The sequence below is a fragment of the Morone saxatilis genome, unplaced genomic scaffold (genome assembly GCF_004916995.1).
Source record: "Morone saxatilis isolate NCDOM2014 unplaced genomic scaffold, NCSU_SB_2.0 Contig3, whole genome shotgun sequence".
NCBI classification, from domain to species: Eukaryota; Metazoa; Chordata; class Actinopteri; family Moronidae; genus Morone; species Morone saxatilis.
The window spans coordinates 15,655,223-15,676,113 of record NW_023339873.1 but is presented as its reverse complement, the minus strand read 5'-3'; the positions used below and the strand labels follow the sequence as shown (position 1 = coordinate 15,676,113).

The 20,891-nt window shown below is 42.8% G+C and overlaps 2 protein-coding genes across 6 annotated transcripts in view; both read left to right on the top strand.

Moving 5' to 3' along the window:
• The window catches only part of LOC118337060 (AT-rich interactive domain-containing protein 1B-like), a 163,016-nt gene extending 151,067 nt beyond the window's left edge, over window positions 1–11,949 (top strand). For 3 of the 5 annotated variants that reach the window (XM_035673887.1, XM_035673883.1, XM_035673885.1), the window contains 8 exons: window positions 2,291–2,432; window positions 3,649–3,818; window positions 4,761–4,893; window positions 5,149–5,268; window positions 5,383–5,458; window positions 7,245–7,983; window positions 8,327–8,457; window positions 8,778–11,949. In XM_035673887.1, the coding sequence (XP_035529780.1) occupies window positions 2,291–2,432; window positions 3,649–3,818; window positions 4,761–4,893; window positions 5,149–5,268; window positions 5,383–5,458; window positions 7,245–7,983; window positions 8,327–8,457; window positions 8,778–10,598 (3,332 nt within the window). In that variant the 3' untranslated portion in view covers window positions 10,599–11,949. The remainder of the gene's footprint in view (window positions 1–2,290; window positions 2,433–3,648; window positions 3,819–4,760; window positions 4,894–5,148; window positions 5,269–5,382; window positions 5,459–7,244; window positions 7,984–8,326; window positions 8,458–8,777) is intronic. The other 2 variants (XM_035673888.1, XM_035673886.1) reach the window with 2 other exon arrangements.
• Window positions 11,950–17,858: 5,909 nt separating this feature from the next.
• The window catches only part of LOC118337085 (probable palmitoyltransferase ZDHHC14), a 43,419-nt gene continuing 40,386 nt past the window's right edge, over window positions 17,859–20,891 (top strand). Inside the window, 2 exon segments of the mRNA XM_035673935.1 lie at window positions 17,859–18,475; window positions 19,154–19,448. Of these exon segments, the coding sequence (XP_035529828.1) occupies window positions 19,207–19,448 (242 nt within the window). The 5' untranslated portion in view covers window positions 17,859–18,475; window positions 19,154–19,206.

Below are 20,891 nucleotides of genomic sequence, written 5' to 3'. Positions count from 1 at the left end.
AATGTCTAGATATCACCTATGAGCTTGCTGTGGTATGATGATTCCTAGGTTTTTCTTATAACTCACGTAGGCTTGCAGCACCGTAACTGTTATTCCGATGATTGACGTTGATTTGCAGGATTGAGTTTCGCTGCTCCTTTCCATCGATGTGTGTTATGAAGATGTCAGGGAGGTGGATACGTGAGAGGTAGAAGGAAGTCAAGACAGGGTTGAACGTTAAGGGATTGTGTGGTGTATTGTGTTCCGAGCGTGCTTGTTGATATCTGTCGCTTCCTTTTTCGTGTCCTGAACTCGTCGGATGTTGCCGTAGTACTGGTTGTGCCGTGTGGCCCTGTCTGCGCCTGTCTGGCAGTGTACTTTTTCGATGTGCACTCCTTGTGTGGCGTGGCATTAAGCTACTGTATAGAGAACCAGGTAGTGTTGTAAGTTTTTTTCATCAAAAAAAAGAGCTAAGTGCAGCAATCCCTTACAGTATGTAAGTCAAGGACAATCTCCACTGTTCATTTCAATGTTAGCAGAGGACATTTGTAAATGGGAGACTGAGTTAGATATAATTGTAAAAGGTGGAGAGTCCACTTGTCTGCTGGCTGGTGAGAATACAATACACCATTTTCTACAAGAGAGGGGAGAGTGTGTCCAAACCCATGGATAAGCACATACATTAGCTCGTGTGTGTGTGTGTGTGTGTGTGTAGGAGTGGGGTGGCTCCCTCAGTCCACCTCCAACCCTGTTCCAGTTAGCGGGAGAGGCCCAGCACAAATGAAGGCCATATTTCTGAGTAGGACTCCAACAGACTCTACACACCCCACCCGCTGACACACACACACACACACACACACACACAGGCTCTGGTGCGCACACACATCAAATGTCAGCCACATGCCTTTTGCACACACACACACACTCTTTTTTTTTCCCTCACTGCCTCCTCTGTCATTCTTTTCTCCCTCTAAATGTGGAGCAGAGGGCACTTGAGTTCACACTCTCCTCCATCTTCATACCCCCACCGCTCCGTGTTATGTATCCGTCTGCCCGCCTGCTCTTGAGGAATGGCGAACCTCTTAACCTCGGCTAACCCCACCATTGTTTGCACTTGTCCACGTGTGTGTGTGTGTGCGTTCATGTGTATCTGAAGTGGGGATATCCCAATAAGTGAAGAATCCTTAATGCTCACTGCCCCTTCCTTTGCCCCGTCTCTTACCTCTGCTCATCATCATGGGATAACCATCTCTCCCTGTCTCTCTCTCTTTCCTCTCCGTCTCCTGTGATGTAGAGGCAGGGGGTATCTTTGAATAATTCAGAATTAGCATGAATTTTTAAAGCTTAAGCCTTTCTTTTTTTTTTCCTGTGGAAACGTGCGGTGCAGGGAAAGGCCACTGAGGCTGCTCCAGAGAAAGTCTTCTTACGCTAAATGCTCCTTAGGATACTTTCATATTCCCCTTTTTCTCCTTCTTTGTCATCTTTTAGCCGGAACAGCCCACATTTTCCATTAAACCTGCTTCTGAGAATTTGTATCCCTTGGTTTTATCTGGTTGGGGGTTCTTTGTGTGGTGGGCTCTTGTAGCTCAGCACTCGTATGATTTTCTAGTCATCTGAATGGAGAAATTCACAGAAGTGTGGTGTCATAACAAGAGAGCGCACTCACCCAATTTTAACCCCAGTTTGAGTCTCTGTGTGATGGGATGTATTTTTTCTTGGAAGAGGTCACAAGCTTTCGTAACCTCCTCACGTATTAGCTTGCACTTTTCATTTTACCCAGAACACTAATGGTAAATATTACCTTATATTTTCTTCGAATACATATGTGCCCTGCAGCTAAGCCCTCCATATGAACCCCTCATCAAGTTCGTGGCACACCTAAAATAAAAAAAGCTAAACCATCTTCAAACAGCTTCCAAATAAAGCGCTATGCTGTGACCCCCCAAGTGGGCAATTCCCTCTGAGAAATCCTTCTCTCTGCTGCGTCCTCTCCGTCCTGCCTCCTTTCCCTCCTCTTCCTCTCCTCGTAAGCAGTCCCTCCTTACTCATCTCCTCTGCCCTGATGTAGGCTGTTTGCTCAAGCTCACTTCTCATGTAGGGCGTCACTGTTAGTGCCCAAGTCCAAAGTTATCTCTCTAATACAGCACCTTGCTTCAGTGAATACCCACTATAGCCGTTCTAACTCAGACCAGCTTCAAGATCCTATCTGAGGACAAGCCCTGCGGTGGGAATGTGTTAAATTTTTTACTGTGAATTTCTTGAATCATCTTGCTGTAATAATAATGATAATAAGGATACTTGTGTCTTCCAGCTAATTCTGGCGGCTCCCTCCAAGGCCCACAGACACCACAGTCCTCTGGCAGCAGCTCTACGGCGGAGGCAGCAGGGGATCTGAAACCCCCGACACCCGCCACCACCCCACTGGGACAGGTCACACCACTGCCCCCCAACAGGTACCACACTGGCATACTGCACCATAACACTACTACTACAGTGGTGCTACTGCTCACAGTGAAAATGCTCCTCTTATTACTACTGCAACTACTACTGTTACTACTTACATTGATTACTGCCTACACTACTCTACTACTACTACAGTAGTAGCAGTAGTTCCTTATTTTCTATGATGAATTGACTTTTTAAAAACAACAGTGTGATATTCGTGTCAGTTAGCACATATTGTACGTTATGTGAAAACAAGGAGGCTGTTGATGATGGTATAAACCTAAATTGTCTATTGTCTCATAATCAGATCAGGATCAGAAATACTTTATTGATCCCCGGGGGGAATTTGTTTTGTAAAAAACAACTACAGTGTAGTGAAGCAGGATTTAACTAAAGGTACATATCTCTATGTGTACAGTTATGATCAGATGCACTCCCATTGTCCATAGAAGCAGATGTTTAAGTTTTTAGGTGAGATTGAAGACAAAATCCATATAATGTTTTCTAGCTCTTTACAGGCTTTTACCTTTTTGTAAAATGTTCCTCATCTCTGCTGATTTTTTGTTGTATGAAAAGGATGGGAGCCTTTTTTTGTGGCAGATTTTATTTGCAGCCTGGGAGAGCAGACAGAGTTCTTTGTTTGCTTTGTGTGTGATATTATGTGTGAGTTGTATTCTTGTCTAACAAGTGTTGTTCTACCACTGCAGTGGTTTATTTGGTGCCTTTGAAGCACATGTTGGCAGGGCCCTTGTATGTGCAAGACACAAATAAATGTAGAAAATAACAACAACAGTAATAGAAAGTAACTAAATACATTAACTTAAGTACTATACTTGTTTTTTTATACTTTTCCCTCCATTACATGTATTTTTTTATTTATTATAGCTACTATTAAGATTAAGGTTTTGTAAACAAACTAAATTATGTGTTAAAAAAAATAGGATGCACATACACTTTATGTTGTAGCTTTAACAAGCTACAACATAAAGTGCTAGATACAGGTCTACAGAAACCCATCTGTAAAACTAATCCAATAATATAATAACACACTGACAGGGGTCATTTTGCATAAGTAGTACTTTTACTTTTAATATGTTAAGTGCATTTTGCTGCTAATATTTCTTCACTTTTACAAGTAAGACATTTTTTTCAAAAATAAAAGCATTGCATTTACATAAAATTCCTTCCCTCCATCTCTCTCCCTTTTCTCTCCTCCTTGTCCAGGAGCAGTGTGAGCGTACAGGACCCCTTCTCGGAGGTGAGCGATCCGGCCTTCCAGAAGCGTGCTACCTCCCTGCCCCCCTCAGCTCCTTACCAGCAGGGCCTCAGCATGCCTGACATGATGATGAGGATGCAGTACGACACCAAGGACCCCTTCGCTGGGATGAGGAAGAGTGAGTGAGGCACATGCTGTGACACCCTTTCACCTTAACACAGAGACCTAGACCCATTTCCCCAATTTCACAGAATATTCTCAGACTTATGTGAATAAACTGTGTTTTGCTGTATTGCAACTAACCAAGAAAATCGTTCAAACTATCAACTATTTTGTCATATAAACTTACTTACATACACTCACATTAGCCTGTAACTGAAGATATTTAAATTTAAAACTTTATATTAACTTATTTAGCTGTTTGTCAAAATGACTCATGTATCCCAAAGCCATTGTTCTTTCGTCTATCTCGTTGGTCTAATTCATTGTCTAGTCACCATGTTGTCTTAGATCAGGACAGATGTGTCTGTGTGTGTGTGTGTGTGTTTTACTACTAGAACTATGAAAGGAGATGAGAACTGTTTGTTACGCCACACATACCTTTATCGAAAACACACCAGCTCGTCTGATGTTCTTGTAGCTTAGCCTTCGTCTCATCCTAACTTTGTTCATCCTTTTCATCCTCCTCGTTTTCAACCTTTCATCCTTTCCATCCTGCTGAGAAGCACCTGTTTTGACCAACTCATGTGGTTTAGTTTTCAGAACAAACAGTAGTTTTAGAAAGGATAGCGGCTCCTCTGAAGGCTGAAGAGAATGGAGTCTGAATTAATAATATGGTGGATGTTAGCTGCATAACAACAGTTGCAGCCTCAGAACAATAGGTTTAATCATGGAAATGTGGTGAATATTCATAGAGGAAGGCTGCCACCTGGTGGTCAGCAGAAAATATGGTTCATGCATTTAGAAGCAAAGCAAGTTTAAGCCTCTGTTACATGTTTCCAGGATTATGATTTTTTAGTTAGTTAATGCCTGTTAAAATCTCTATTCCATTTTGTTCAAGTTATCTAAATTCACTCACTCTCATATAAGATAATCTAAGATGCATTTACCTCATTTGCAGTGGCAGGAGCTGATCCCTACATGCCAGGCCAGATGCCCGGTGGTGGTATGCAGGAAATGTACGGTCGACCCCCATCAGCCTTGAGCATGAGCCAACGGTCGCAGTATCCGTACGGGCCAGGCTACGACAGGAGGTAGGCTCACCAATGACCAGAAGAGGACCTGTTATTTCTTATATTTCCTATATTTATTTCTTAGACATTTCCCTAACATGGTCTCTAAGTCCTACTGTGGTATTTTTATTTATTGTATGAACCTTCCTATTATGGGCAACATGGAGCATATTCACCAGTAATGTATGGGATAATTAAATACATATGTTTACAATAGAAGTTGTCAGCGGTGTATGTGTCATAATCATGAAGACTCTTCTGTTGTTTGATCCTCAGACCAGACCATGTCATGGGGATGGAGGGGAGCATGGGTCCCCCTGGGAGTCAGAACAACATGGGACCTTCTAACAGTGAGGGCAGCATGTACTCTCCCAGTAGATATCCTTCACAGCAGAGGTCAGCACCAGTGTGTGTGTAGTGGATTACACTTGTGTAGACAAAACAATAGCAAAATGATATGTCTTCAGTGAGTGATATATTCATCCTCTTTTCCCGTCTGTTGCGTTTCAGACACGATGGCTACGGCCAGCAGTATCCCGGCATGCCATATGGGATGCATCCATCTGGGATGTACCCACAGCAACAGGTGAGAGAGAGCTCATTTGTATGTAGTCAGTACTGTTTATCTCTAACTGTAAGATGCAAATACAGTAGTTTTACTGTGTTCACTGAGAAGACTTCATGTATTTAAGGTGTAAGACAGCCTACAGCTCCAGAGCCACATGCAGCGCCAGTGGCTCCCTGTGGCTTTGACAAAATATTAGATGGAAATGAATAACTGTTACTTACTGGTTATTTTTTAACATTTTCAGTCATCATTTTTGCAGCCCTAAAGTAATGCTTAGATTCTCCAATGTGTAATGTGCAGCCATTACAAATAAAAGGGGAAAATAGAGAATTAAATAATGCGTATACAGAATTGTTTGCTGCGGTTTACCTGTATTTTTTATCTGTGGTGAGAAATTAGCATTATAAGGTTCAGACAGATTGTTCATTCTTTTTTGGGCCAAAAATGACTCTTTTGATAGTAAAGATTACTGACCCCGGGGTTCGACCAATTTTAAGAAGCAAATGTCTTAAGATTGTCACAGTTTGACCTACAGATAATGTACTGCATGAGTAAAACACTGAGTAATATATATCTTCTAATAAGGCATTTCAACCTAATTTAGTAAAATTGGCCAATGCTGTGTTTTTGTTTTATCACCTCCTTTCTTCCATTTTCCTATAATAGAAAGGGGGCAGCGATTTTTCCGATCATTTCCATTTAAAGTAAAATAAGCTGACTTGTTTTCTCCTTTTATAAAAGACAAAAAGTGATTCCAGACAAGCAAATGGGATTGTTTATGCTTCTGCTGATTGGCTATCATTAATTCAAAAGATGCAATCTTTGTCATTAGCTTAACCCACACTCAGGTCTAACTTGACTTTTCCAGTTACAGAGAGAAAGAGTACTTCTTAAATCGATCTTACCATTTTACAAACACTCTGAACTGAGTTAAAACCATACCATAATCATAACCATAAATAATTTAAATAATACCTGGGGTTGAAAACTCATGAAAGTCCACCATAGATGTTGTATCTCTGCCTCTCACTGCTCTAAGTGCACAGTGGAAATTATTGACATTTCTAGGCCTCATACAGTGATCCTTCCTACTGATCTGTTGACGCTAGTGTTTTCACCTCAGGTCATCTCAGTTCAGTCAAATTCTGCTCAAAACTCTCTACAATTGCAGGCAAACTTAGGAACTGTTCTTCAGCTCGCATGAGTTAGCACATACCCCCTGCCTCCACACATAAAAAATGTACATAGACATTACAGGTACAGTATATACAGAGATTAAACAAAAACAAAAAAAAACAAACATATATTTGCTCAAAGGACTGAAAACCTATCCACCAAGCTCATTCATTTTTGAGTCATGTAGGTATGGAAGGGCACAGTCAGCCTTGTATTTGCTATTCTGACACTTGAAGCACCCTGGTCTGACTTCTACCAAGCTTCTACTATAAGCCATATTTTACAACAAAACTTCTAAACAAATGTGATTATATTAACTATAACAAATAGCCAATCCTGTTCTTTTGTATACATTTTTCAAAATTGGTGATGATTTAATTCACTTATTTATTTTTGTTGTATTATTTACTTTAATGTTGTTTCTTGGTTTTTATTTTGACTACTCTTTTAGTACTTTGTGCTGCACCTTTGCCTAAAAGGTGCTACACAAATAAGGTCATGACTATGGTTATTAATATTATTATTTATAACATTACACAAGCAGTGGAATGATCAAAATGAATCTGCTATGTCTGTGTGTTTTTACTACCAAAAAACAAATCACTAACTATCCACACCCTTGCTTCAGCAGGGCTACAAACGGCCCATGGACGGCATGTATGGCCCCCCACCCAAGAGACACGAGAGCGACATGTACGCGATGCAGTACGCCAACCAGCAGCCGGACATGTACAACCACTACGGTGGTGGATACTCGGGCCCTGAACACAGACCCATCCAGGGACAGTTCCCCTTCCCCTACCCCCGTGACCGCATGGCCCCCTCAGGTCAGAGCCAGCACAGTATGATGGGTGGGGGGCCCACTCCTAACCACGCTAATGATGGCCCCAACATGTGGCCATCGAGGACAGAACTCGGCTATCCCTACCCCAACAGACAGGGGCCACCATCGCAAATGCCGCCTTATGGCTCCATCGGTAGAGATGACATGGACGGGCGGCCCGGACAGGAGCAGTGGCACCGCCAGTCTCCCTACATGTCATCATCGGGGGGCATACAGACCCTGTCTTCACGCCAGCCATCTTCTTATTCCAACTCGCCATCCATGGCCAACCACCTGCCCAGAGCACCAAGCCCAGGGGCCTTCCAGCGCTCCATGGACTCTAGGATGTCACCCAGCAAAGCACCGTTCATGTCCCCCATGAAGATGCCCAAGCCTGGGATGGCGATGATGGGCTCACAGGGCAGTGGACACCTTGGTCAATTTCCTCCAAACCTAAGGAGGGACCTCAACTACCCACCAGGATCAGTGGAGGCCACCATGCCGATTCTCAAGCCCAGACGAAAGCTCAACTCCAAGGACACTGGTGAGATGCAGTCCCATTATTTCAGTGATTACAGTTTTGAATAGGGCTGTAAGATGGATGGGTTGGTGAGGCTCTTTGAACGATGCATTGCTGATTATTTTATTCTAGTTGTGCATTTGGCTTGAGAAGTTGTGGATTTACAGTATTTTAATGCTCTGTGAAACATCATTTTATCTCTGCCTTAAATGTACAGCTAAATTTTAATTTTCAGGTAGAACTGGCAGGACCTGAGGGAAATTTTATGAAAGGAATTACACTGATATACTCAGTTCAATGTCCGTTTTATCATTTGGATAATGTCTGATCACCCTTTTTTCCAAAAATCCCCCTGTTTTAATTCCAGGAACGCCCGAGGCCTGGCGTGTGATGATGTCTCTGAAGTCTGGGCTTTTGGCAGAGAGCACATGGGCTTTAGACACCATCAACATCCTACTGTACGATGACAGCACTGTGGCCTCCTTTAACCTCTCCCAGGTAATTTATTGACTGCTGACTGACAGATTCATTTAGCCCGCTAGAGCATGCTGTGTCAGTATGACATAACAGTGTGTGTCTTTAAACCTGAGCTTCTAGATTAACCTTTTTTATTGTAGTTATGAGGGGGAAATATTCATAAAACCACTATGTCATTCTAACTTGTTTATGTAATCCAAAGGATTCAAGATATTGAAATAAAAATGCTCTCCCTAGATAGTAAATCTTGGCTTGCATTCACCATCTGAGACTACTTTGGCAACATGTCTGAGTTCCTTTTGCTTAAATTGTTGACATTTATTTTCTTTTTGTCCGACCAGTTGCCTGGATTCCTCGAGCTGATTGTGGAGTACTACCGCCGTTTCCTCATCGAGATCTTTGGCATCCTAGAAGAGCTTGAGGTAGGGACCGTGGCTCACAAAAGCCTTTTGGACCCTGCTTCTAGCCAGAAGGAAGAAGCCATCCCTGACCAGGAGACAGACTCAACTGTCCAACCTGAACCTGAGTCTGCGGCAGCAGAGACACAGGTGGAGCAAGCGGGAGACATCATGGACGAATCTGTACCAGTCACTGCAGAGCCAGAGTCAGTGGAGGTTAACAGTGAGAAGGAGGACTCTGAGGTGAGCGTAAAGAAGGAGGAGAAACAAGAGGACGGAGAGAAAGATGAACAAGAAGAAGAGAGTGAAACAGGAGCAGAGAGTAAAAAGGAGTGTGTCGACCAGCCTATCGCTGACCTAGAACCTAAACCTAAACAAGCCAGTAAATATGATAAGCTCCCCATCAAGATTGTCCACAAAGAGGACTTGATTGAAGACATGACAGAGCACTTAGGATACGTCACTGAGTTCACCAGCGGGTTGCTCCACTGGCAGGCCGGTGGCGGGGATTCCACGGCACACATTCAAACACAATTTGAACCTCGAAGTGAACCACCTGCCAGGGCTGATGAAAAGACGAGAATAGAAAACAAAGAGGAAAACCAGGTGGACGATGGGAAGAAACAACCACTGAAACATATCACTGCTACTATCGATGATGTTCTGTGTGCTCGGGTTGACGCCCTTTCTTATGCCCACCCTGCACGCTCCTTGCCATCCTACCCCTTCAGGGTGCATTCGGATGGGGAGCAGGACCACATAACCTTGCTGGAGGATGAGCCTCGCTGCCTGGACGAGGCCCCACTCTCCACAGCCTCTGCCTGGCAGGACTCTCTGGCCAAGCGGTGCCTCTGCATCTCCAACATCGTCCGGAGTCTGTCCTTTATCCCGGGGAACGACTTGGATATGTCACGCCACCCTTCTCTGGTTCTTCTTCTGGGCAGGCTGCTCCTGCTGCACCACCAGCACCCGGAGAGGAACAGGTCGCCCCCTAGCTACCAGAGGGACGAGCAGCAGGAGCGGGGGCTGTCGAGTAGCAAAGAGGAGTGGTGGTGGGAGTGTCTGGGTCTGCTCAGGGAGAATGCCATGGTCACTCTTGCCAACATCTCGGGTCAGCTGGATCTCTCCACCTATCCGGACACTATCTGCCTCCCCATCTTGGATGGCCTTCTCCACTGGATGGTGTGCCCTTCAGCTGAAGCCCAGGACCCCTTCCCTTCAGCAGCACCCTACTCCCAGCTCACTCCTCAGAGACTGGTGCTAGAGTGCCTGTGCAAGCTGAGCATACTGGGAGACAACGTGGACCTCCTACTAGCTACGCCGCCTTTCAGCCGACAGGAGAAACTCTTCACCGTCTTGGTCCGCTACGTGGGTCAGAGGAAGGCCCAGGTGTACAGGGAGATGGCAGTGGCTGTTCTCTCCCACCTGGCGCAAGGAGACCCCACAGCGGCACGTGCCATAGCCATGCAGAAGGGCAGTGTGGGTAATTTGGTTGGCTTCTTGGAGGATGGTGTTAGCATGGCACAGTACCAGCAGAACCCACACAGCTTGCTGCACATGGGGCACCCCCCTATGGACCCACCGAGCATAAACATGATGTGCAGAGCAGCTAAAGGCCTGTTGGCTATGGCTAAAGTGGAGGAGAACAAGACAGAGTTTGTGCTATACGAAAGCAGATTATTAGACATCTCCATTTCCTCGGTGCTCAATGCGGGTGTGGTGGCTATTATTTGCCAAGTTCTCTTTCACTTAGGGAAATCATGACAAGAGGAGAGGCAGGACTTGCACGACAGACGCTAAGGCAGACAAGATATTTCTGTGGTTTCTATTTTTATTTATCAAAATGACAGAAAATGTTTGTTTTTTTTAAAGAAATATCCACATAAACAAAATATCTCTATATATGTATAGCTTCTGGGCCCTGTTAAAAAAGTGGGTTTGGGATTTGAAAGCTCATTTTAATACAAATATTTAATACCTGCTGGTGTTGGATTGCTTGATAATGTTTGATATTTTGTTTGGCATTTGTTTTTTGTTTGTTTACTTTTTCAGCCAAAGCTGCCACCAGATTTTGGTGCTGAATTACGTGGTTCCTTTTGAGTCGATGAGTCGTCGAGATGTTTTTCAGTTTTATAAATGCTAATATACTCATCAACATTTTGTTAATGGAGAGTATTTATTTAAAATGTGACACTGTACAGCAGTTTGAACTTTTTTGCCAACACTTGTGGGGGGGAAAAAACACTGACTTTTTAAATTGAAATGTATATGTCTCCATCGCTGGAAGATAAATTGTGCAATAGGACTAGAGCAAGTTGTCCCTTTTTTGAGAACATGATGTAAATCTTTAAAGACACCTGCAGTGTGTGCTTTAGGCCATGAGGAGGCAGCATTGCACCAGCCAATCAACACGAGAGAAGAGCATCTGTCAAAAGAAGTGTCTAATTTATCAATCATAGCCTCAACGACTTTCACAGATGAACTTTGTGTTTCCTAAGCACTTGTGTTATGTCTGTATTTTTTCATCACTGTGTATATAAACCGTTGTACAATGGACGCACATGATTCTTTCAGTCTCAATCAAGCATAGCAAGAGATGGGACTTTCTGACTATTATAACAAATGCTTTTATTGTTGGTAAAATTTGTTATTGTTATTATACATATTTTGTTAAAGGGGTCAAATATTTGAACATGGCAGATGTAACTGATGTTTCAATGTAAAAATTCCTGTATGCATTGTATTATAGCTGAGAAAACAATCGCTTTGGTAATCAAATGTGGAAGTGCCAGGGTGAGAGGATATCTAGGTGAGGTTACACAAGAAAACTGAACACATTTCTGTTTGTTACTGTCCTCCATTCATGTCAATGGGCATATTTTTGAATCTAGATAATGTTCGAAAAGAAACGTGTGAAAAGAATCTTCAAAATGTCCTGAAAGCTCATTGTAAAATTTGCCTTTTTTTCGTATGACTCCATGTCTCTCTTTTATTCAGTATACACATTTATACTCTGTGCTGCACATGTCACAAATAAATGTACGATGAACATCGTTAAGCACCGGAGACGTTGCATTATGTCCAGACAATCTTAGGCCAATAAAACAAACATCAACTGCTTACATAGACTGCCTTTTATTGATTTCATTCAGAAAATATGTGATCCCAGTCACAACAGAATCCCCCAGCCTTACAGTGAAATGATACAATCACTGAAATGCTCCAGAGTATAGTGGACCTGATTGTTTTCTGTCACGCTATTTGCTTTAGGTGAATATTTCAGCTTAAAGCAGCAACAAGGAACTTTCATTTTGTGTTGATTCTGGTGGCCCCTGTGGACAACACCGGCAGTATTTCCCCCGCCTTGTTTTATTGATTTCAAGCTAAATCCACCCGAATCTGCCCCGGTGGCAGGCTTTAGAATTAACCAATCTTCTCACTGGTCTTCTGTGCTTATGTAGGTCATATAGAAGCATCAGTATTAAACTGAGATTGTTTCATACACAGTTAAAAACTACTTGTAATAGGTTTAGGTAAAGATGGAGGCTATTCAGATATTACTTCAGAGGTCACTGATGTATATTCATAATTCATAAATTCATAATTCATAAATGTTTCCCTTGTTTTATATCATATCTATCATTTTTTTAACTGTTGAAGTAGATACTTCTGAAATGAATATTTTAGAGCATGTTAACAGTGATCCTGATCGGGTGCCCTATGTATCAAGGCTGAGTCCTTGCTGCAGGGGCCACGGGTTCGAATCCAATCTGTGGCCTTTCGATACGTGTCATCCTCTCTCTCACCCACATTTCTTGTCAATCGTCAGCTGTCCTTCCAATAAAGGCAAAAAGCACCAAATATATATATATATATAAACAACAATGATTCTGACATGTCATATTTATCAGCATTGCTGCCTGTGTGGGAATAGTAAGAGGAAGAGGTGAGCTTTGACTGGAAAGGTCAGACCTTCCTGTGAACCATGTACTGCCTGTAATATATGTCTGTTCCTGTTCACAAACCACTGAAAGACAGTCTGTCTGAAGATGAGACCCTAGCTCTTTCCCAACCTACCACAGACGTAGAGCCATTTAGGACAAAAAAAAGTGATATTCTCTGACCACGTATGAAATGTGAAACTTGGTAATCTCTCAGTTTGATGAATTTATGTAGGGGTCTACATTTATCTACAGGGCCAATTCACTCTTCCAGCCACTCAGTCAGTTTGCTGATGAATGTCTGAAGGCAGTAGAGGTACACAATCAACCCTCCTGTAGAGACTTTGTTGACTTTATGAATAAAAACTCTGCCATCCCTGCTGATATGAATATTTCCACTTTAGTTTTAAATCCCTCAATAAATACTAATATATTCTAATGTAAGGACATTAAAGGGCATCTCTCGTTCTTTGTACAACCTGTGGGATTTCAAAAGGAATGTAAAAATGAATTAATTCATTTATTGATCACATAATGCTGATATATTGTTGATGTATTCATGTTGTGGTCTGGGTCCACTGAGCTACCATCAGGAGTACTTTATGTATTCATATACAATAATGAGTACTTACTGTGCCCGGGGGACCTCAAACTCAATCAGAGCCACTCCTCTAACAGCATCAGCTTTCATCATTTCCTCATTAAGAAAGAGGTCAATGACCTTTCTAACACCGTTCTCAGCCCGTACAGTGATAAATCGCAAGACCCTGAACTTGAAGCAGCTAAATGGAATTCAGCCATCAATAGTTTATTTAATGCCTGTTCTTTCCCTACTGTGACATGTCAACATTAAAAAAGGCTCGTTGCTCTCACGAGAAGCATCAACAAGGCTGACATGGAGAGACATGGATACTTGGTCACAGAATTTAAACTCTGGTCATTACAGAGGGTTGAGCCCCCCATAGGGCTGAAGAACACTACAGGCTCTGTACCAGGCTCTACTAAAGCCAGACACCCAGGAGATTTGTTGAGTACTATACTTGCTCCCCAGAGTACATTTAGGTCTTTGTCTTTCTCTCCCATCATCTTTGGCTATAGTACATAATGCTAAAGTAACACAATTTATCAATTCTTTCTCTCTCTCTCTCTCTCTCTCTATATATATATATATATATATATATGTATAATATCTGCTGAGTGTGTAAGATATCGTTTGTGTGTCCCAGGAGAGCTTATATTAGTTCCCCTTCTGCATACGGTTCTTTGTAAGTTTGGACCTGATATTTATGCACTTCAGTTCAATATAAGACAGTGACCTTCCTTTTATATCTATGTTTCTATTTAACAATGAAATCCCATGACTGGACTATATCTGGCCTCTAGATTTTTCCCAATATCAAATCAAAGATAATATTATTATGATAAACGGGTGGCACACTTGAAGTTTTATTCTTATTATTTCTCTTATTTTAACCAAGGCTCATAGGTTTCTCTTTTAATGAAGACATGCAAGTTGTTGAGTGTAAACACAGACATCAGGTAGGAATTTAAAAGCAGACATAAACACAGACATTCTCCACTGTCTCTAAATGAATGTCTGCTACACTCTAACCTTCTAACTTGAGTCAGTTTTATAAGAAAGAAGAAGTGTTGAATAAGGATGCCAACAGCCCATTTTATTATCTAGAGTAACACTCAGAGGCTAGATTCATTGTGGATCACACCCGTTACTAATTTTTTCTTCTTCTTTCTGTTTATCTTGTATGTTTGAATAGAATCCTCAGTTTGTTTTGTTCCCAGAATTGTTACTTCCTCTTTAGTTGGAATTTGACGTCTTCCTCTCTCCTTCGCTTTGCCAGGGGAAATGTGGGCATAATATCAAGTCCTATTTTAAGCTTCCTTCAATAATAACATTCCTGAGGTTGACAACACAGGCAATATACAGTCTCATCACTGGGCGGGTTTCAAAGAATGATTGTTAGCAGGGTTGTTTGGCTACAGAGAAGTACAATCACTCATCTTCATCTCATAAAATCTTACTGACACTTTAAAACTAATTACTGCATGCCTGAGAGGTGCTTAACAGCCTAATTGATTTCTAACTAAAGCATGTTTCTGTGGAGAGAGAAATTATTCATATGCTTTACATCTTCTTACCTGTAGCTGCACTGTTGATACATGTATGCACCTGCACGTTATAAACAGCTTCTACCTCGAAGTGTTTTCCATTTCAGCCTGTCATTTAGAGTTTGGATAGAAAGTGGATTGCTGTACTTTTTTTTTTGTGGTGATGGAGGATGCGTTTCACGTAGGCAGCCAACCGCAGGAGAAAACCTCCCACACTCCTGTGCCTCTGAGAAGCTGAGTCATCCAGCTCTGACACGATGGATGTGGTGGCTGAGAGGGAGCCAGGCCCGTCATTGGCTACCGCCGGCCCAGGTACCCTGCCCTGCTGCCTCTCACCGCTAACGTAGGTAGATGAATGAGTATAGGGTGAAAACAAAAAGGACCGCTCTGACCTTTCCAGGCGTGTGTTACAATATATGCGTGCTAGCAGTGGCGTTTACTGAGTCAGACTGTGTCCAGTAACTGTGGCTATAGAGAGTACATTGGACTCTTAATGAGGCTTTGATGTCGCTAAGTTATTTCATTGCGTCCAGCTTTCTAAACGAAACAATACTGTTTCGTTTGATGAGGCCTTGCCAGGATGTGATTCGGGGCCCGGTGTTGTTCTTGGATCCGGACTCAAAGGCCCCTATCATGTCCATCCATTTCCCAACAAAAACACAGCTTCAGCCATATGTCATCACATTGCTTAATGAGCCCCATGCTTAAGGCATTAGTCTAGGGACAGTGGGGTTAGGGGGTGGGGGCTTACAGATCATTAGCAACCATTGAAAACATCCACAGCTTTCCAACAGATTAAGTGAAACATGTGTCACTTGATAGCTTCACATGGCCAGTGGTGGCAGCCAATTATGCTCCAGTCAGACTGCAGATGCATGACACAGGCTTTAACTTACAGTATACTGTACATGACCACTTCCTTAGAGATGCTGCATCGTCAGCCAACTGTCTGTATGAAGTAATTACAGTTTATTTGTGTGTGTGTGTGTGTGTGTGTGTGTCAGATGGGTGATGTTTCATTTTCAATCTGACAAACAAAGCTCAGTGATTTCAGAATCCTGCTTTCATACAACAAATGCATTGGCAGGACATGAAAGTGCAGTGAGAATAAATGTTCTCCTCTCTGCGTGATGTTTGATTCCGAACAATTAAGTCCTCTCACATTACATGAAATGCAGCCAGGCTTCTTAGAGAAAGTGGATAATTGTACGGCTGTGGGAGTGAACGAGCAGAACCGCCTGGGTGACTTCAGAGCTGAGGATGAGGAGGTGTGTGTGCGTGTGTGTGTGTGCGTGTGTAGGTGTTTAGAGGAGGACAGATGACAGAGGAACTGTGGGCCGATGATGCAATAATCTGTACTAATGCCGGCTGAACAGGAAATTGCATCATCAGTGAACTGTACTTGGCACGAGCTGTGTGGCGACATCACTGCACGTCTATTGTCAACAGAAACAAAGTTAATATAACTGATACTGCCAACATTTATTTAATGATTCAGTGTCAATGAAAATGTTTGTTTTGTTTGGTTTTATGACCTTCCTCATGTTGATTCATTCAATAACTCCATGCTTCCTGATGAGGCTTCCAGGGAAAAGAATGTCTGCAGGTCAGAACAGGGAAATAAAGGGGCATCATTAATCTCCAGCTGTACTCATTTCTACTCATGAAATAGTACAGGATTAAAGTATACAGACACTGTCTTGACTCGTACTCGTATTAACATGACCAATCTCTCATGTTCAAAAGAACTAGGTACCGTACTTCAAGATGGCATCCATTCATTCCAGTGGAAGCTGCACACACAAACAGCTTTTCTGCTTCACTCACTGCACATGTGCATTAGTGTCTCTCTCTCTCTGGCCGTGCCCACTTCTTCCATAGACCTTTAACTAACACTATGTCACACTGGGATAAAAGTGGTTTTCTTGGCTCTGGGAAGGTTTTATAATCATTAAATCTGTACGGTTCAGAAAGTACTAATACAAAGTATAGTAAGTAACCTTGTCTGCAGTTTGAGGTGTCCCTGTAACAGTTTTACAGACAGTTTTAATAGTAGTGTGCACAGGATTTGTTGCTGCACTACTGCAGTTGGCCACCAGGGCAACCATCTAAAGACTTTCTAATCATATATGGTTCTTAGGCCCATTTCCATTTGTTCCTATTGAAGATGTAAATCTTTGTAAAACAGATCCTGAATATATAAATGTATTTATAATTTTCTAAGATAGCTTAGTTTTTTACCAAAGCGTAACTAGGAAAGGGGCCCGTGAGTCCTCGGGATCGGGGTGCTGACCATGGACCATGGTGTCCCCAGTTTGCATCCCTCTATTCTAGTCAACTCTCAATAATAATAACAATTAAAACAACAAAAAGGATTAAATAGTGTGTTTGTTGGGGATTATTTGGTGTGCTAGTGTATATATATTGTACCAGTGTTTGGGGATGGACTCAAAATAATCAAAAAATAAATAATTTATTACCATATTTATGGTAATAAAGGAACATCTGGTGCAAACGTGCGGCTCATTGATCTGTTTTAATACTGTTTTCATTTAACAATAATAGAGCTCTATGGCGCCAGAGGCTTTATCAGGCTTTGAATACACTGCCAGTATTAGTTAGGGGGGGTCAAATCCTTGTTGGTTTTGGTCTTTCCATGGAATGTGTTAACAGTAGGAAAAATAAGTAACATTAGCAGTCTTATCCCTCCCCTCTAGTTGTTTAATTTATTCCCATTTCTATTGTATCAGTTAGCAGGCATTAGTTTGGCCTTTTTGAAACAAACCAAAAGCATTAATAAAAGCTCCCCTAACCTGCAGGAGGGCATCACCTGATGTTGGTGCTGTGATTACAGTAAACCCCAGTGTTTACCCCCCCAGGCCCCTCTCAGGACACGCCCCTGCTCGGACGCCTGGAAGTCCCTAGACCACCGTTTGGGAACCCCTTTAGCAGCCCGTCCTCCCTTTGCACCTCCTCAGTAGTGACTTCAGCCCCGGTTGGAGGGGGAGGAGCAGGCTGGGAGGCTCTGCTCTCATGTTGATGTTTGTTGTTTGCGAGGGAGGCAGCACTGTGTGGAGAGGGACACAGTGTGAACGGAGGGTTGCCAGTACCTGCCTGCACGCTTTTCTTGGGCTCCCCCCCCAATGCTGCAACTTTTTTTTTTTTTTTAACCGAAAACGCGGCTGAACCGGTGGAGATCTCCGATGATTACTGGCCGATTGTCGCTGTGAAACACTTGGGCATATGGCAGTGAAGGTCCTGCTCGGTTCGCGTTGTGCGCAAAGACTCGTAGTGTCTGTCTGAAAGCGACGGCCAGTCAGGATGCTGGAGCTCGTCTGAGAGCACCCCGTCTTTTCTCTGGATTCCCCATTTATTTTTTTTTAATAAAAAAAAAAAAAAACGAAGTTCTGCCTTGTGCCAATTTCCAACTCTTTTTTTTTTTTTTTTCCTCACCCGTAAACTTCTAAAAATGGTGTTCTTCGCTTTGTCGTCGGCTCGTAACAAACCTGGATAACGAAAGGAGTAGCTAACGTGACAACACCCCAACACGACGACCAGCGTCACTTTGCTTCGGTAAGGCAGCGCTTCAACTGTCGCTTCAACGGTCGTCCAACGGGCAGAGCACAGACACACAGCCGGGATGTGAAGCCGTGCTGTGTCTGATGTTATGTGGCTGACAGCACACTCAAAAAAACAACACAAAAAAGAGAGAAAGCCCTTCATTTTAGCTCCTCTTCAGCGTTGAGAGCTCAAAGTAAAACAGCCAAGTCAAACGCGTGTGTTTAGTCCTGTGGGTGAAGTGAGCGTCTAGCGCTGCTAATTAACACAAGTTGACAGACGTGCTAACATTAACTTACAGTCAGCCCATCAACTTGCTAGCCGCGTTAGCTTCAGCGGCACTTTTAGATTCAGTTGCTATAAAATGCTAACCAGGTTGCTTGCTAACAAAGGCGCTGTTACCGTGAAGCTGCGGTATGTGTGAGCAGCCGGTGAAGTTATTTGCTAAGTTAGCTAACGTTGGGTTAGTTAAAAGCCGCTGTATTGACTTTATTTGTAGCTTTCCGGGATTCACCGGGAGTCTGGGTGGGTTTTGAGAAAGCTACATGGAGGTGGTGTGTACGTTAGCTTGGTATTATTAATAACAGGAAGTGTGTCTTGCACTTTTCACAAACTTTTTTTTTTTTATTCCCACCTACACTACACCCCAGGCATGAAAAGTTTTGACCTTGAACTGGTTTATTCTCTTCACAGAGGCACATCTGCCCCGGGATTTATTCAGCTGTGGGGCTTTTAATCAGCCGTCGATGCATCTCGGGGTATCTGAGTCCATGAGAGAGTGCGAGTACAGCCAGATAAGCACTCGCAGCTCCACACCAATGGAGACTCCTTACAAGAAAAGGACCCCAAAGAAGAGGAAGTGGGAGTCCTTCCCAGGTCGGAATAAATTTTACTGCGATGGGAGGATTATGATGGCCAAGCAGACAGGGGTTTTCTACCTCACCCTTGTCCTCATTCTAGTGACTTGTGGACTTTTCTTCACCTTTGAGTAAGTATTGTTCAAAGTGTGCTCAGCCTCTTCCTGCTCTCCTCTGCTATTTACTTGTGCACGTTGACATTGTGGATTAGGGATTTCATTTCACAGGCTCAGCTGCCAGAGAAAAAGTTTTAGATATAGGTCAGTTATGTCACTGGCATCACTGGGTTTATTCCCTATGATCTCCTCGGGCTCAGGGAGATGTCAGTACGAACTGGTTGGGGATTCTCTTCTCTGTTTTAGGTAATATAGAAGATATACTAATGGCATTTATTTAGCAGTGGCAGCAGCGTTTTAACAGGAGCTGTTGCTGATTGAAAGTGCTCTGTGGTTGCGGTCAAAGGGTGTGGATTTCCTCTCAATTTGTTTATGCCTCATATGTGCCCTTCTGGTGTATGCATCTTAAAAAGGGGGGCAGGCAGCACGTGATCCACATGTACCATTGTGGATTTGGTATGCTGGTCTTAGTGTCTAAGAGCATCCTCATTCAAACTACTGTTGGCAGACGTTCTCCAAGTGTCCTTGAACGTGATATTGAATCCTGACTAGTTGTGTATTGTGTGGTAATTTGACCTTCATATTGAGCATAACTGAGTAAAGGGTTATAATCCAGATCTCTAACAATACCTCAGTTCAGCATTTTGTCTTCAGGATCAATTTCCCTGACATCTTTGTGACACGTCCCCCCTGACACATGGAGTGACTACAGTGTCACTTGCGCCCCCTTAATCACGTGATCCTCAAAGGAGCCCTCTGTCTTTCTCTCACTGGTACAGCAACCTGTAATCAACAGACACACTGTACTCATCCAGGCCTTCATCATCACCTCGTCCCAGATGTCCTCAGTTGCCCACTGTGACTGAAGTGCATGGTACGGCATGTAGACACACACAGACCTGAGTACTGGAGCGTACCACGAGAGATAGTGTCTGTCCTTATTATTCCAGAGTAATCACCTTGTCATCTATCATCTCAGAAAACCCATCTATACGAGATAAAAATCCTGCTCCATCATGAGATTTGTTGCTCATTGGGACAGTCTTTATCAGGCTAAAGTGCTTCAGAGCCAGAGAAAGCTTAATAGGCAAAATATGTGCTGTGGTTGATGGCTGCTGTTCAGTATCTGGACTGTAAAGATAGTCTGTGCTTAATGATCTAGGAGTAAATCAAAAGACAGTGAATAGTATAGCACACAACCACGATAACAAACAGCATTGTTACTGTTGTGTCCTCACATGATTTAGGAGATTTTGAAAGGACTTACTATGATGTCATTTTAGTTTTTAGCGGTATGTTTGGTAGCGCTAAAACAATGAGGCGATTAATAGATTTGTTGACAGAACATTTTTATAATAGAAACATTATCCTGTTTGAACTTCTCCGTTTTGAGGATTTGTCTGTTTTATATCCTTGTAAATTCAATATCTCACTAAACAAGACATTTGTCACTTTGGG